This window comes from Chelmon rostratus, chromosome 3 (genome assembly GCF_017976325.1).
Source record: "Chelmon rostratus isolate fCheRos1 chromosome 3, fCheRos1.pri, whole genome shotgun sequence".
In the NCBI taxonomy this organism is placed as follows: domain Eukaryota; kingdom Metazoa; phylum Chordata; class Actinopteri; order Chaetodontiformes; family Chaetodontidae; genus Chelmon; species Chelmon rostratus.
In genome coordinates this window covers 12,423,003-12,440,687 of record NC_055660.1, presented here as the reverse complement: position 1 = coordinate 12,440,687, position 17,685 = coordinate 12,423,003, and the positions used below count along the sequence as shown (strand labels likewise).

General features: G+C 43.0%; 1 protein-coding gene across 2 annotated transcripts; it reads left to right on the top strand.

Moving 5' to 3' along the window:
• The first annotated feature begins 199 nt into the window (after nucleotides 1-199).
• On the top strand, nucleotides 200-15,688 carry nacc1b (nucleus accumbens associated 1, BEN and BTB (POZ) domain containing b). Of its 2 annotated transcripts, none has more exons than XM_041934014.1 (8): nucleotides 200-263; nucleotides 7,306-7,456; nucleotides 8,447-8,689; nucleotides 10,505-10,726; nucleotides 12,283-12,745; nucleotides 13,999-14,296; nucleotides 14,618-14,715; nucleotides 14,942-15,688. In XM_041934014.1, exons 2-8 carry the CDS (start codon nucleotides 7,331-7,333, stop codon nucleotides 15,274-15,276), a joined length of 1,785 nt encoding a protein of 594 aa, XP_041789948.1. In that variant the 5' UTR covers nucleotides 200-263; nucleotides 7,306-7,330; the 3' UTR covers nucleotides 15,277-15,688. The 2 variants fall into 2 exon arrangements, with proteins under 2 accessions (XP_041789948.1, XP_041789947.1); XM_041934013.1 differs by lacking the exon at nucleotides 200-263 and adding an exon at nucleotides 863-952.
• Nucleotides 15,689-17,685: the final 1,997 nt, after the last annotated feature.

Here is a 17,685-nt window from a genome sequence, read left to right as displayed (position 1 = left end):
CCCGCTCTGCTCCTCTGCGTCCCCCTCCTCGATAGCTCTGCGTTCGTCTCCTCGCCTGCATGTGTGGGTGCGTGCGTGCCCCCCGCGCGCGCACGTGTAAGTATGTACGTGTATGCATGAATTGTGTGCGTGCTCCGGCTGCTGGTTCACAGCATACAGTCACAATGAATGGCTGCCTGTAGCGAGGCGGAGGGAGACACTAGACTGCTTATTCCGCGCTGGTCCTCCATTGAAACACTTTCCAGCGGAATACAGCCGAGGGGGTGAGTTGAACACGGCGGGTCACCGAGGACAACGGTTCGAGCTCGGCCGGCGAGACGGGTCGGTCAGTTGTCCCGAGCCCCGAACTGTATGTGTGTGTGCGTGGGGGTGCCTTCGTCATTTCGGATGGGTGATTTTGGATGGTGGGGTGGTGTATGGTCTGCGGCGGTGTGCTTAAGTGGGGGTTAAGCTATTGTTGTTTTTTTTTTTTAGGGTATGGGGTGGTAAAGTTGTGCTAGCTACTATGGGGGATGGGCTCATGGGGACAGACCAAACTTTAACCACTTCACCGGCTTCACTCAGTCGTCGCCGCGGGCTGTCCCCCCTTTCCGTCGGTGAGTGACTTGATGAGTCCTCCGCTCTTCCTTCTCCCGCATTCCTGAACTTTCTCAAAAAGTACTTGTTTGGGGAGGGGGTGCCGTTTTTCCTCTTAAGACGCTGCATTTGAAAACCGCAGGCAGTCGTTGATTCGCCCAGTATCATGGTGTCCTGTCGGTAAACGGGTTAAGATTTTACAGCCAACCCCCTACTTTCCTTTCCCCTCCTCTCCTCTCTCCTCTCGCCATGCCGGATCCATCCGTCTGTCTCGCCCACAGTTGCAGCGCATTTGTGTCCCGGGATGACCTGTTGATGTCGGCTAAAGATGGAGTGCCAGTATCGCCGTCTGCTATAGACCCCTTTCTCCTCTCTGGTAAAAAAAATAATATAACACAGAAAGATTCAGCCGAGTGAACGTAGCCCGTGTGGCTTCTTGAGTTCCGTTTTTTGGTGGAGATTTAATAAATAATTTATTCGCTGTGATATATCATAAGCGACATTTTGGAGGGGAACAACGCGTGTCTGTCCCGTATCGGTAGCTGCCATTCTGCCTGAGGAGGAGGAGGGAGCTCGGTCTAAACGGACATCACACCGTGCTGGCACGGAAAGAGGGGGAGACGGGGAAAGCGCTGAACTGCTGAATATTTTATCCCCTCGACTATTTTTGTGGCAGATTCCGTGTCCCCGGTTCCTCGGACGGTAAACGTGTATGTGCTGGGGGGAGTTGAAACCGGGGTTGGCATACAAAATAAAGAAGAAGAGCTCTCTTTTTGTCCCTTTTCCGCGTGCTGCCCGCTCCCTCCCTCCGCTGAACGCACGCACGCACCGGCCCGGGCCAGCCGAGGACTCCCAAATCCTACCGGGCATCGAGGCTGGCACACGGCGGGGCACTGAGAGCTCTCTGCCCAGCCTGACTGCCCTGCTGCCCCGCTGGCGGCTGGCTCTTTCTCTCTTGAGGCGTTTACCGACGAGACATCGGCTCGGCTAGACTTTCATGTGAGATTAATTGATGTATAATTGATGTGTATAAATAACATTTCGTTTTTGAAGTTTCAGCTCTAGTGGTGCTCAAGGGAGGCTACACTATAGCCACATTTTGGTGCCTTTCTACACACGAGTGTAAATGCAAATACAGCATTTTCAGCCAGAGATGTCTTTAAACTAAAGACCACACAAGGCTTGACTTTATAACATGTGATTGAAAGGCATTTTTGCGAATTAAATGTATAGGTGATGTGTTTTACTAATGCCAGTGTTAGCCTTAGCATAGCTTGCTACTTGCTAACAGGCCACCTTTAACCTCCCTAAACCAGGAAACTGATTATGATTAGGCAGTGACTGATGTTGATATCGCAAGCTTGTGTTAAGATTGATCCAAATAGTTGCTTGGATTGATTATATGCCAACAAGATGACTGCTGTGATCAAGTTACTTTTTTGGGAATTTGGGTGTTAGCTGGAGCATGTGGTTAGTGTGCATAAAGTAAACCCGAGTTTGTGACACTGGAGATTAATTTTAAAAGTTGTACAGGACACACACTCAAACACACACACAGTTTAGCATTAAGCCGGAGCATATAATGGGGCACATGGGGACTGCAGGGCAAGGGTCAAGTGGTGTGAATTAACGCCCCTTGATGTTTCCTGGAAGTTGTTGTGACCTCTCTGACCTGTGAGGAGGAAAAGGTGGCTGGTGGGATGTCCTTGGATGACATCTCAATGCTCCATAGTGTGTTTGAATCAGATCAGGCAAGCAGTTCACTCCTTTGAAACAAAAAGTGTGCTTTTAGGCTACCATAATGCACTTGAACAATTTCACAAATGCTGGTGTATTATTGCAAATATCAGCATCGCCACTGCATTTTCTGTGTTGCTAATTTTTGTTTCCGCCTTTAATAATCGAGGGAAGCTCTTCGTCATACAAATTGCTTGTCTTAGTAACTGCCTGCTTATTATTTATATGATTGCACAAATTTACACCTGGAAACAACCGCTGGCATCTACTAGTGGTTGCTGAGAAGCTCCACTGGGACGCCTGTCAGTTCAGTTTCTCGCTCAAGGCCACAGGAAGTGCAGATGTGAGGCAGCACACAGTGTACATCACACATATTTAATACTTAAGAGTTTTCCCAGCCAGCCCCATGGTCAAAACGAGCAACTCTAAATCTTAATCCTGCTGCTCTATCAGCACATTAAGCACTGTAACCTGTTTTGATAAGATAGAAACCCACAGTACCATTAAGGTCATGATATACTAATTAAAGTAGAGGTAATGTATGTAAACAAATCCTGGATAAGACCCAGAATGCATGGAGAAAATATCCCTCTGAGCCACTAAAGTTGAATAATAATTATGTTAATGTAATGCATATCGATTTCTTTACATCGACACAAACTGTCAAGGTACAATAATGTCAAGGCACAATGGCCAGCAAGCACTGATTTGGTTATGTCAATTGATTTTAACAAAATAAGTAGTAGAAAATGAAATTGTAAATTATACACTCAGGCGCTAATAGTTTTGTTGTTGTTTTGATATTATGGGAAAGTTATTCAGATCAAATTGTACAAAATGCTCCCAATCCAATAAGCAGTCTGCAATCTTAATTGTTTTTGTCCAGAATATGGCAGCCTAATTAATTAAGCATAATAATATTGTAATGGCAGTTTGCACAATTAATACACATATTAATATTGCTTGCTGGCTTTTAAAAACACCAGAGATGCTGATAACCAAGGTTGTTATTTTAACCATAAATGTGTTGGCACTAATAGGATTTTCATCTCAGAACATTAGAAAATAAAATGAAAACACTTTCAATGAAATGTGTAGCACAGGGATTGTAAATAGTCATGCTTTACTCTTTCTCTTAGCCCACTGCCCTACATACAATGCCTATATCTATCAAAATTAATTAGTTGCTATAAACATAAAAATTAATTATGATGAAATGTTGATGGCCCTCTATTCTCAGTGCTACCCTTATGTAGGCGTTAGGCGGGTGCTCAGGACTGCTTCAACACACTTTTTTCAACTAGGAAAGGTCTGATGAGCATGGATGCTACAGCACCCTGCTGCACATTCACACCTGGAAGTTTCCCTTTATAACCACCATCTTTTTTTTTCTTTTTTAAAGAAATTGTTTGGCTTTTTTTCTTCCTTTATGAGACAGCAGAAGCAGACAGGAAACAGGGGAGAGACAGGAGTATGACATGCAACTTAGCTTGCCGGCTGGAATTAAACTGGCGATGTAGTGAAGGGCACACGGCAACGATTTGGCTGCCAATGTGCTCCATACAACCACTATCTTTTATTGTTGGCTAAGGAGCAGCTCCGCTGAAGGAGCTGAATTTTTTCCATGCACCACCCCTGCCCAACATGTTAGTGATTAAATGCTTTTTAGTGCAAATTTTTACTTGAAGATCCTGCTCAGGAACATCTGGATGGTAGCTGTTGAAGGAGCAGAGAGCCATCCCCTCTGGGTTTTTCTTTTTGTCAATGATTGTTGCAGGGAACTAGTAGCTTCATAGATGTAAATGATAGAGACATTATTGTTGGTGAAGGACAATTGTGTAGATTTTGTTTACATTCTCAAGTTGGACCCGGTTGTTGGTTGGTGCAGACTGTCAAAAGTCCCTTGTGTAGTGAGAGCGGGCTGAAGACGTCTGCCTCTAACAGTGTGGCCCAGAGTGAGAAGTCCTCCAATTCCTCAGAGTGACATTTACGAAAGCAGTGGGGTTTAACGAAACTAACACCCTGCGATGCACTGCTTGTCAGTGAAGTCCCAACTGTTTTCATTCTACTCATGATAAGTTGCCATGCGATTTCTTATGAGGGGATAAATTTCGGTGCCTGTAATCCCTGATCAGTCTGCATTTACTTCACTAAGGCTGAACACTCAAACATAGTGCTGAGCAATACAGCAGTATTTCTTACTCAGCATTTGTCATTGCACCCTTTTTTTGTGTCTGACTTGTAATACACAATTTTGTTGACAATACGAGCTCTACATATCAATTACAACATCAAATTTCTACCCTCTTGATTTGTGAAAATTGAGATTGAAGTTGAAACTTGCAGTTGGATGTGCTCTTGTCATGTAGTCCAGTGCGACGGACGGATGGTTTTACACCTTTTTTAAGGTGACCTTTTTTATATGAAGAATATGTCTTTTCTGTATGCTCCAGCGCCCACACTTAAAATGAAGCGGGACACATATATTATTCAAGTGCAAATTAATACAGTTGTTTCTTAAACAATTACATGTATACAGTTATTTTATCTGTAGTTTATGTAGATCTGGGTTGCCCAAAGTGGGGCCTGCAAGCCACAGTTGGCCTGCCATGAGGTTTGATTTAGCCCATTGGATGTTTCTACTGAAGTAGGAAAGTAAAATAATAAAAAAAAATGTCTTATGCTGTTTTATTTTTGTGAGGTAAAAACGCTCATATAAATATGTACAATACTTAATTAGTCAGTCAATTAAGGGAATTTGGGATCCTTGTACAATTTCGCATCTTAACAATACAATAGGTGTTTGCTTTTGGCCCGTGGCCCCCCATTAAGTTTTAGTTTTGTCCCTCCTAGGATAAAGTCTGGGCACTCCTGATGTAAATGAATATGAATACTGTGGTGCATGGTGCTGAAATGATTAGTCGATTAATCAATTATTCATTGCATTGTCATGAAATGACAAGACAATGTTTTGCAAGCATAATGACAAACTTGAAATGAATTAGTTCATCAACCGATGATTAAGGACACAATTTTTAATCAATTGTGTGAAGTAATTTATTGAATATAAATGTCAAACGTTTGTAGGCTCCAGCCTAGCCTCCCTGTTATGAGGATTTTTTTGTCAACCTCATACTAACTCATATAATTACAAAATAGGTTAGGTTTTTTTAATGGTAGGCACTTGGAACGCAGCAGCTTGGGCTCTTGGAATGTGCATTGGGCATTGTCTGTAGAGTAAACAATCAGTCATAAATTAATAGATGTACTGTTTGATAATGGAAGTCATCAGCTCAGTGAAGGAACTTTCTGTGTATGTAGTAGCTGGTGATTGTGTCTTTTTCTGCAGAGCAGAGCTTTAACGATAAATAATCTTTAATGTGAACTCCACACGAAGCTCTTTTACTGAGAAACAGTTGGACAAATACTGGTTGATATGTATTTTGCATGTGACCTCTTAGCGGCACATTCACAATCTCCCATGGACCACTGGTTGGGTGTGACCCAGACTTGATGAACGTTTTCTTATTATCATGAAGTTTGCCTAGTTTCCATTCAGTCAAGCAGATGGCAAGGAGTCATCTTGAAATGTGGAATTTCTGCTGACCTTCCCACTCTGTGACCTTTTGGTCTTTGGCATCAATGTACATTCTCCCCAGCAGTCATGGAGAGCTGGAGGTCATGTAACAGCCTGCTGTTTTTGTTTTACATTTGGTCATAATTGTATACTGTAGTTTTCTGTTGTGTGAGTTTATTGTGTGCACACGACATCTATTGCATGTGTGTCTCTATTTGGAGAGGGATCCCTCCTCTGAAGCCCCTAGAGGGAAATTGTGAGTTGTGATATTGGGCTATATAAATAAAACTGAACAGACTTGACTTGCTGTTTGGGTTACTAGGTCTCGTCTGCAAGTCTTCCTCCCAGTGGAGGAACAAGGCTAATCTCTATCATATTGTTTCCTATTAGTGCTTTTTTGGGGTTGTAGCCAGGCCAGGACCTCAACATCATCTCCTCAGAACCAGCTACTGTCCAAATACTTGTGTGTAGCCACGAATCTTGTACACCATTATTCACTTAGAGGTCATGATCTTGTATTGAAATGTATTTGTTCAGTGGACCAATGACGCACCTCTTTGTTCTTATTTGTTTACCTCTGCTCCATCCTCCTCAGCATTAGAGTAGTTCTGTGTATATATTGTGCATTTATGAACAAAAATAAAGGGTCCACGCGGAAGCGATGTCCTCAGACTTAAGCAAAAAATGACTTAAGAGATGGAGTCCTTGTTTATTTTTTGAAGTTTGACAGCTTCTCCACTTTGATCACAGGCTTCTTTGTTGCATGGTGACGAAGACAAGTGAAGTAGATGAGTTATGTAAGCCAGTGTGTTTTGACTGTGAAGGAGCGTGGAGAAAGTAGGCCAAAAACCACCAAACAGTTTATTAACTGTGAATTAGATGTAATGAAACAAGGTTTCAAAAAAAGAGAAAGATGGCTTATATAACCATCGCTGGTGGCCCAAAATTCTCTTTCATTGGAAATCTAGAGTTTTGAATTAAAGTTGTTTACCAAATAGTTAATTCATTAATCATCATACACTTTACTAACCCTGTTCCTTTATTTTAAGTCTCTTTCCCCCCTCATTTATTTCTTGTTTGCCTTTTGCACAGTCGTGGTCTAGTTGTGCGATACTCTGTCTTTCTGGTCTCATCACTCCTTTATTTACTGTTTGCTGTTCTGTCCTGCTGCCTCATCCCTTCCTCATCAATTCTCTGATATCTCTTCTTTTATCCATTCCTTACACTCCTCCTCACCTTCCCCTTCATTATCTATGTCCCCACCATCCCTTCATCTATGTATCCCTCCTTCTGCCCAGATATCTCCATCTTACTTCTATTCTTCTGTCCTACTCCTCATCCATTCCTCTATGACCCATTCAATGACGTAAATCCTGTTAAATCTACTCTAACCTGTACCTTTCTGTTTTTTGCAGACCCTGTGGTGCTGGGCAGAGCGTTATGGCTCAGACGCTGCAGATGGCGATCCCTAACTTTGGCAACAACATCCTGGAGTGTCTGAATGAACAGCGGCTGCAGGGCCTCTACTGTGATGTCTCCGTGGTCGTCAAGGGACACGCCTTCAAGGTCCCAAACTTGTTTTTTTAACAGTGACCTGTTCAAGGGATGACAGCTCATAGTCAGAGTTGTAGAAATGTTGACCAAGGAGATGCACAGTGTGACCACTGTCCTCCTTTATTGATTACTGAACAGCTGCACTGGCGTAATTAGTGGCTAAGGGATTTGCCTAACGAACTGCATTTTTTCTGGGACATTGACTTATTGTTCATCATACCTGCCAAGCAGGCTCATAGACAAACAAGATACCGGAGTGGCCAAGGTGTAATTAGAATCAAAACTAAAAGAAGTTTAAATAATTTCAGTTTTTATTGTTTTTGCTGATTTGTTGCTTGCCAATTTCTGTGTTTTGGTATACATTTTTTCAGTTGTTCATTGGACCTGTAATACTGGTTGTGAGGGCTGCTGTAAGGTGTAATTAGGTCCTCGGTCGGGGATATTGCCAAGATTTTGGTCAAAATCAATATGAAAGACAGGAAAATATGGCCCAGGTCAAAAACTGCCAGAGTCCTGCTTTAAATAATTTCTAATAGATTTTCTGAGCTCCCTCTGGTCACCCCCTGTGCCAGGAGGATAAATCTTTGGCTTTGCAACTGTTCAATACAATTTGTAAGGCTACAATTAGAAACTTGGCTGTATTTCAGAAGTTGCTGCAACATAATGGGAAATGATTCTTTAAAAGTTAGATACTTTTAGAAAATAAAAGTTCTTTTTCAGTTGCAGTTTTAAATAGAGACGTTAAATGTAGGGTTAACTGTAAACATGGCTGAGATGCAGCCCGTCTTCCACTTCATACATGTCATTTGGGTTTTCTGCGTCCTTATCCTTCACTGCACTCACAGGCAAGTTCAGATCAGTAAAACCAGTAGAAGTTTAAATTTACCCAGATCAGCTGCATTTTTTATATGAATCATGATATTCACGTTGCACGGATTTCTTTCAGAATCAATATATTTTAACACCCGCATGGCTTACCTTTCCCTGCTGTTTACCCCTCAGGCCCACCGCGCGGTGCTAGCAGCCAGCAGCTCCTACTTCCGGGATCTGTTCAACGCCGGGGGGAAGAGCTCGGTGGTGGAGCTCCCCCCGGCCGTGCAGCCGCAGAGCTTCCAGCAGATCCTGGCCTTCTGCTACACAGGACGCCTCAGCATGAACGTTGGAGACCAGTTCCTGCTCATGTACACTGCCGGCTTCCTCCAGATCCAGCAGATCATGGAGAAAGGCACAGAGTTTTTCCTCAAGGTAAACTGCCAATGAAGCATTCAGAAGCAATCATTCAGTTGTTCCTTAAAGTTGAATGCAGGTGTTTTTCTATAGTGGTAATAGCATTTTTTAGGTGTGTGTGTCTGTGTGTGTGCGAGAGAGAGACATTATACATGATGTTGTCATTGGGTTGTCTATGTTTGGAGACACATTCTTGTGACAAAAGAATAGTTGAAACATCGTACTGACACTACGGGTTCCCTCTATAGTAGCAGATGATCTGATTAGATTTGAGTGCCTTGCTGCATAAATCTGCATATTAATGAGAACGAAACTGATTTCCTTTAAAGTACCCCTTAACACCTCCAGACACAGAGTTAATGTGGCAGTAGATATGTGTTACGTGATGTATGTTAAGAAAAATTATAGTATCTGCTACTGCAGGATGTGTTAAATTGCTTGCTGGGCTTGAAATGCAGGTTGTCAGACATGGCGGTGTTTTGTAGAGTTTGGCAACTCCACCGGCCACTTTGGCAAGCTACCAAGGAATATTGTGAACTTATGTTTGATACTAACCAGAATTACCACCTCGCCGTTGTATGCCTGATGATTATAGTGAATAATTTCCAGTGAGAAACATGCTCTCTTCACTTAGAGACTATTTTTACAGAGGAGCACAGAGCACTGATGGAGAGCTTCATCACATGGTGCAACAACAATCACCTCAAGCTCAATATCAGCAGAACCAATAAGCTTGAGCTGGACTACTGCTGTATGTCTATTAGTGTCTAAGTTCATTGGGGGAGACAATAAGCAGAGTCAGATTCCCTTCATGTGTGCACATGTGCCAATATACCTGATCAGACTGCACAAAGTTGTTGTCAGTGTTGGCAGCATGACCAGACATGATGAAACGGTGAACGAGAAAAGTGTTTTTGCAGAACATTCTGATGTCACAGTGAAGCTGACCTTTGACCTTTTGGATATAAAATGCCATGACTCCATTATTTTATCCTAATTGGTATTTGTGTAAAATGTTGTCATTATTGGCGTATGAATTCTTTAGTTATAGCCAAAACCGTTTTGTGACATCATAGTGACCTTTAACCGCCATAAGCTAATCTGTTCATCCTTGAGACCAAGTAAACATTTGTGCCAAATTTGAAGACGTTCCCTCAAGATATTTTTGAGATATTGTGTTCACGTGAATGGATGTTGCGCACAGACAGACATACAACCGGTAACCAAAAGGCCTCCGACCATGGCTGTTGTTGGAAAGAAGGCATTAACATTTGAGTTTTTAGAGTTTGTAGTATAGTGAAAGTAGTCAATTTGTCCAAAAAGGAGGGAACCTTGTCCTCTATATTAGCAAAAAGCAGATATGATTATGGCAAAAAGCAGATATGATTATGGCAAAAAGCAGATATGATTATGGCAAAAAGCAGATATGATTAGCAAACTACCGAAACTTTTTCCAAACCTTATTTGAGCAATAATAAACCAGGCTCTGGAACTAAGGATTTTTAGTATACTAACTACTGAATATGTCGGGAAAATTGTCAGAAATACACATCACACGTTCCCTGAGCCCAGCAGTGTTAAACTGATCATAGCATATGTAAATGAGATTATGAATATGACCAAGTATTTGATGCCAGGTTTTGGTTTTCCATTCTTGATGTTATGGACGCATTTCAGTTGATACTCAGCCCTGCTAAGGATTGGGAATTATAACATGTTAAACCTGTGTAAACATGAAATAGTGGCATGATATATGCGTGTGTTTATGTATTTTCATAGGTAATTATATCAATGAAATAAAACCTATTCTTCTTTATATCACCACACCTCCAGGTCTCATCTCCAAGCTGTGATTCCCAGGGTCTCCACACTGAGGAGACCCCAAGCTCTGAGCCTCAGAGCCCTGTCACTCAAACGGTGGGAGGTGGCGGAATTGGCGTTGTTGCCACAGCCGCTGGAAGACCCACCTCTTGTCTGACGCCCCTGCCCCTGGTGTCCAAGGTGAAGACAGAACAGACAGCCTCCACACCTCAGCCCACCCCACAGCCACAGCAGGTACCTTTTAAACAAGCAGAGTGTTGCATTGATGAGGGAATTAACAGCAACTCGGCCTTTTCTATTTGTGAATTATGTGAAGTAGTCTGAAAAGATAATAAATCATCATTCTGTGTTAACATAATTTAAAACAGGGCATCATGAGTAGGTGGCTCTTTGAGTTTGAGATTTGAAAAGGCTTTGATAGGCTTTCAAGGAAAGCTCACTCCCAGTAGCTCCAGCTGCAAAAAAGAATCATCTTGTTGTAACAGCAGCTGAAAAGCTTTTTTAAAAAACACCATATATACATTTTTTTTATTTTGACGAATCATAACCTGAAGGTTATTTCTGAGATATGTCATAAGGAGTTCTGAAAGTTTTTCTGGCAAAGACATCAATTATCGTAGAGGTCAGAGGTCGTCACTGAAATTGTGTGCAGTCAACCACTTTACAAGCGCTTTAACTGGAGGTGTGAAAGAGCCTTAATGTTGAGAGATGAGTGTGGTTTGTGTTTCATCATATTACCATCCATATTAATTAATGGTGGGTGTTAAAGGAGCACATCCCATAGTAAAGGGTTTGTCTCACATAATTGACTGCCATATAACAGCGACTTAATACACATGCTTTCCGTGTTTTCTTTTCATTTCCTCTCACTTACTTTGAAAAGCAAGTGATAAGAAGTTAGTCCACTTAAAATACAAGTAAAAGAGAAAGTGAGGCAACCAATTTACTGTAATTTAATTAGGGGAAAGCATCTGTGGGCATATGATTTTGGGCACTATGTGCATAGTGTTTTCACTACAGTCCTCACTTTGAATCATCTTTTGATCAGTGAAAACCATAATCAGATTTGTTATTTATCTGATTAAGCATGAAATGTTGGTAAAACGTGATAAAGTCAGCACGTTGGTAACACTGATTTCTGTACATTTCGCCACCAGATTTTTCTGAACAGTCGGCATTTGAGATTGTATTTGTGATTTGCTCACAGTTACAGATTTGTAGAACAGAATAATTTAAAATCTTGCTGGAAATGTCAGCAACGAGTGAACTGGGAGAACTATATGGATTTACATGCCAAAGATTAATGGAACTGCCATTTGGCACTTTGCAAATATGGCTGAGTATTGAACCTGAGTCCCTTTTTGGTGTTTACTGGTCTGTGTCTGCAGCAGCGAGTATCAGCTGTTAGATACCAAAAGTTTGCACTGAATGTTAAAATTTGGCCTGTTCCATACAACAGTATTTTAGTGTATTTGATGTAGGCCAGGTTCTTGTACAGCAGCCTTTGCATTTAATGTGCAAGATCTTGAGATATTTGGTTAAATGAAAAATTGTGTTTTTCATTTTTGTATTGGGTCAAAGTCTCCGGTGTTGGCACTGTCATCCAAAAATGTCACATGAAACTCAGCCTCACTCAGGACTTTCTTCTGACCCTGTTTGGGAAGATAAATATGGAAATTGAAATTGAACCTTGGAAGCCATATCACAGATGGATTTGTTAGTTTTTTGTTAATTATCTTTTTTTGTAGTTGTCTAGAGCTGAAAATGAATAATCACTGTGTCTCCCTCAGCAGGAGGGCTCTCCCTACTCGGTGGTCTGCACCCCAGTGGCCAAGCGCCTGTGGGAGGGGGGCAACCGTGATGGGGGAGGGGGGTCTGGGGGCGGTGGGGGAGGCGGGATGAGGAAGGCTGCACGCTACTCTTCCTCCTCCTCTTCCTCCTCCTCCTCCAACAATGCTACCCAGGATGCCTCTGGGCGCGGACCTGCAGCCAATGCTGCCATGGTCGGCGGCGCCACTTCGGCGGCAGTGGCCGGACTCAACAGTAACCATAACCATAACAACAACAACAACAACGGCGGGACCCCTGAAGGCACCAGCCCGGGCACACTGAGCATGTACACCAGCGACTCGCCAATTAGCTACCACGATGACGAGGAGGAGGACGACATAACGGATGACAGTGCCGAAGAGCAGTACAGACAGATCTGCAACATGTACACCATGTACAGCATGCTGAACGCCGGTGCAGCAGGTAAGCTCTGACAGCGTGAGTTCATTTCAAGGTCCCCGTGTGTTCATGTAAATCTCAAGTTTTTGCCATCTGATCTGCAACTCTTGCTGTAGTGTGTTTACAAGTAGCAGTCCCATAAAGTTTGTTTATCCGAACTTCTCAGCAGTGGAGGATGTTGGGGAGAATGAAATGTTCTAAACACTGAAACCACTGAAAGTTGTGGGTCCTGCCTTAAGCTTATGAATTGTTTATAATTTATTTAATCAAAAGGACTCGGATGGTTGTTTGAATTAAATATCCAAAACACTGATAGCTATACAAACTGGAGTTTGTTCAAAATACATGAGAAATGTGCATAAAATGAGTTGAACGTTATCATAAGCAATTAAGTCATTTTGCACCACAACATGCTTTCACTGTTGTGTGGCCTTTAAGTCTAAAGCCCAGGTTTGTTTTGAAAACACAGGTTGTTCAGGTCATCCTCTGGATCCGCACAAACCTCCAGTGACCTAGAACTGAATCATCGGAGGGTTTGATATCAAGTGGACTTATGTTCTTTAACTCTGACTTACTGAAGTATGAATAAAAGCACTTCCAGAGGATGACGATTTTAATGCATGAATAGAGTCAAAGAAGCGCCCAATGGAAAGTGGAGTGTGATCGCCTCTATTACAGTCCTCTCAACACACACTTTGGAATGAATTATATTGCTTTATGTCATGGTTAGAATCAGAGCTCTAAGGGTTTTTTTTTTTTTTCCAGTTGAATGTTTTGAGAAAAACAACATTACAAAGTTAACAGGGCTTTGGGTTGATGGCTGAGGGTTACATCTTCTTACGGATAACGCTTGCTTCTGTATATTAACATATGGTAGTTATCAATTTTGTCAACATTGAGTCGTAACAGTAATGATGTTTTTGTTCTAAAGTGCAACATGTCTGCATTTAAATGCTGATGTGCACACACTCCAGCCCATCAGAAGTAAGTATTGTCACAGAATGTGGTGTAAGTGTTTACTACCTAAAATCGTATTTTGAGAAGTTAACAATTTGAAAGCCATTATGAAGAAATAAAACATACAACCAGTGTGAGACTGATTTTAATATTTGAGAAGTTTGGAATCTTTTCCTTATAAGAATTTGTAGAAAAAAAAATCCCTCAAAGTTAGATTTTTGTATCCGCTCTGAAACTCAGGCACTGGTACAGTCGAAATTCAAATGATGCCCAGCCCTTAATTGTGAGGAAAGAGCTGATAACTGATAATCCCTCCTCAGTGGTTGGGGAGCGGGTGGAGGCTCTTCCAGACTTGGCCCCGGACTCGGGCGGCGGGCGGGGCGGCAGAGGGGGGCGATCTCGGCAGGACCTGGCGTCGCTGCCCGCCGAGCTCATCAGCCAGATCGGGAACCGCTGCCACCCGAAGCTGTACGAGGAGGGCGACCCGGCCGAGAAGCTGGAGCTGGTGAGCGGCACTTCCGTTTTCATCTCCCGCGCCCAGCTCATGAACTGCCACGTCAGCGCCGGCACCCGCCACAAAGTGCTGCTCAGACGCCTGCTGGCCGCGTTCTTTGACAGGTTAGTGTTCAACAGGTTTCACCTACTAAACATGTGGTTTAAATGTAGTAAGGTGTGTGAGGGATGGATACTGTACTGTATAAGCTGCAGTGAGTGACTGACAAACTGTGTGCTAAACTACAAGCCGAGCCAGTCCACTTTTGGCATTGGATCAGTTTTTCTTATCCATCTACTTAATTTGTATTTTGAAGAAATTGTGTGTCTCAGTATGCACCACATCATGCCTTTTAGTGGCCTTAAAACATCTGTATAAGATCATTTTATGTATCTCCTGTCTGTTGTTAATGTGATGTTTGTCTGCTTTTCTTCGTTTTTCCCCAGGAGCACTCTGGCTAACAGCTGTGGAACTGGCATCCGCTCTTCAACCAACGACCCCAGTCGTAAACCCCTGGACAACAGAGTGCTGCACGCCGTCAAATGTGAGTCACACAGACACACACACACACTGCTTTTGATACTGTAAAGAACTGTGAGTTACATCTGCTGGAGCCGTCTATGAGCAAATATTCCCATTACAGCTTTGAAATGTACTTTTTAAGACTCCTCACCATCCATTCTTTTTCTAGTTTTGCCTGTGGTGTATACCTGTGGTTTGTTTCTTCATTTTCCTGTCTTTCCCTTTTGCATCTGTTCTCCTCCTTGCAGTTTACTGCCAGAACTTTGCACCCAGCTTCAAGGAGAGCGAGATGAACGCCATCGCGGCCGACATGTGCACCAATGCCCGCCGCGTCGTCCGCAAGAGCTGGATCCCCAAGCTTAAACTGCTGATGGCCGACAGCGATGCCTACTCCGCCTTCCTGGCCGACAGCGTGAAGATGGAGGCAGATGCGCTGGGGGCGGAGCAAGGCTTTGATCCCGCCTCCCTGGAAGCTGTGGCGGCAGCAGCGACGGCGGCAACCAACAATAACGAAGTGGGAGGCGGAGCCACGGCAGCAGACACCCTCCAGGTGGCGGGAGGAGATGGCAGCACTTTGTTTTGAGTGAGTGAAAGGACAGTGAATGGACAGATGATGGAGGGAGGGATGGCATTTCTCTGGGGCGATGAGATGAGAATGGTGGCCGCTGTGGTCGCGATGGTAGTTGTCACTCCTAGCCGCCACGTGTTTTGGGATCTGTTTCTTCTTTTACGCCTCTTTTGGTCACTTTGTTCTGCTTTCCTTCCTACACTTGTCCACATTTCTGTCTCTCTCTCAGCGGCAGAATGCCTCTCTTCGGGTTGTTCCTCCTTCCTTTTCTGATAGAGAGAGATTGAAAGGTGGAGAGAAAGGTAGCAGAGGAACGAGGTTGACTAATAGTCCCCCCCACCTCTTCATTCCTCTGTAACCTTTCAACACCTGATTGCTTTTATTTTTATGTTTTTAAAGTGTGTACTGTCACTATGGCCCTTTTCTTACCATAATCAATCACAGACATTCCCTGGGGAGGGGCGGGGGGTGGGGCGGGAGGGTAATCCTTTTTGGAGAAAGCGACGTTTCCTTCTCCAAACTCCGGTAACACTGTTTTGATATTGAATGTATGCGTGGAGAAGCATCCAGACCGCAGTGTTGTAAGTGAGTGGAGGTTGCATGAGCTTGTACAGAGCCCTGTTTTTATTTGTTTGTTTGTTTCTGTTTTTGCTTTATTTCATCTGGACGGCCAGATGAAAGCATCTCTGAGAGCACGGGGTTGATGAGGTCAGGGGTTGAAATGAATATTGATATGTATATTGGCATGGTTTATGATCTCCCTGACCCCGCCGACCCTGTTCTTTAATCCCTGCTGGGCATGCTGGGAACTGACCCACCAGCTTGTACAGAAATGCTGGTGAGTTCTGATTGACAGTGTGGTGGCAAATGCGAAAAACTAAGGTTTGCTTGGTTAAAAACCTTTGCCCCCCCAACCTCCCCCACTTTTGACCTTAAAATGTTTAAAAAAAAAAAAAAGTTTTATTTTTTTGCCTTTAAATTCTTAATCTTTCCTTTTTTAGTGTGATTTTTGCCAAGCCTCCTGAGGGAGAGGAAACTTGTTACCGATGATTGTCAAAGAGTTTGCGTGTGATAAATGCACTGTGTTATTTCCTGCGGTATGAGTACAATCGAACTACGTTTTTGTACGTATCAGAAAGAGAGGAGGGGTGGTTTTATTTAAAAAAAACGCAAAAAAAGGAGAAAAATACAAGTTGCAATTCAATTTATATATCTGTCTATCACCCATTTTTAAAGAATCTGAAGGAAGGTCAAGAAATCAAGTTTCTGCCTTTGAGCTTAGGAACGATCTGTGTGTGTGTGTGTGTGTGCTCGTGTGAAGATACAGCAGCGATGTTCTTTTGTTTTCAGCTCATGTTTAAATAGTTTAAATTGGGTTCTGCAGCCTGGATGCGTGCTCGCCTGGCATGGACAAAGGTGCTAATTCAGGCATTGGTACATTGCAAGGAATACAGCTCCGTGTGCATGTGTAGGTGTGTGTTTGTACGGCCGCATGGTTTGTGTGCGCGCTGCAGCAGAGACGAGAGCGGGAGGCCAGACGGTGTGTTTTCACACACGCTTGGTTGATTCATTCACCCATCACTGCGGTGAGCACACATACACGCTAATACGCATTTGGGCGCTGTCAGCCGCATCAGCTACAGTACACCAGAGCAACGTAGGAATTAAAGGGGAATTACACCAAAGCAGGCGTGGGAGACTGTTGTTCAGCACATGTAAGCATTCGCCTTAAATTTATTTTGTGTTTAATGAGGCCACAGTAGATGTGATGGAAAAGGTAAACTTTGACTGCACTGGCTGGAAGTTGTGATTGTTGGTTTGACAGTAAAATTCCTGGCTTTATGTGAGGTATTTAGAATTACAGAAAGAAAGCTGCTAAATAATGGAAATCACAGAAGAATGTTGGCATAGAAACAGCCCTGAAAGTCATCTTGCAGTCATATTCGCCTTTGATACTTGTGTGGCTGAACGATAGCTTTCAGAAAAAAGAACAAGAATACAGAAGGAGAAATTTCTTCACTTTAGAAAAATTGACCTCCACAATACAGCTAAATACACTCATCAGCTAAACCGTGGAGGGCTTTTTTTTCCCCCTTATTCAGTTTGACGTTGAATGCAGGGGCTCCAATTGAACTTTTTGATCTAGTGCCACTGATATTTTCATGTCAGTTTGACCTCAGTCTTTTGACGTTTTTATCATAAAATCAATCCCAGACAATCAATATAAAGTCAAACTTTCTTATGAAAGACGACATATGTGTCTTTTTGGCACCGGGGAATGAGAGGCCTAATGACAGGCAGTAGTGTGAGTAGCATTCAAGCAAAATTAGCCAGCTGTAAATGTATGTACTCTCTTTTGCGTGTTAAACAGATTTGATCAAAGCCAAAACCATGGGCAGCCCATTAGCTCGTATCTCAGAAATC

Excerpts from the sequence above, each read along its gene's own strand:
- nacc1b (XM_041934014.1), top strand. The coding sequence starts at position 7,331 with ATGGCTCAGACGCTGCAGATGGCGATCCCTAACTTTGGCAACAACATC. Across the intron at positions 7,457-8,446 it reads TCAAGGGACACGCCTTCAAG|GCCCACCGCGCGGTGCTAGC; the intron begins GTCCCAAACTTG and ends TTTACCCCTCAG. Across the intron at positions 14,716-14,941 it reads AGTGCTGCACGCCGTCAAAT|TTTACTGCCAGAACTTTGCA; the intron begins GTGAGTCACACA and ends TCCTCCTTGCAG.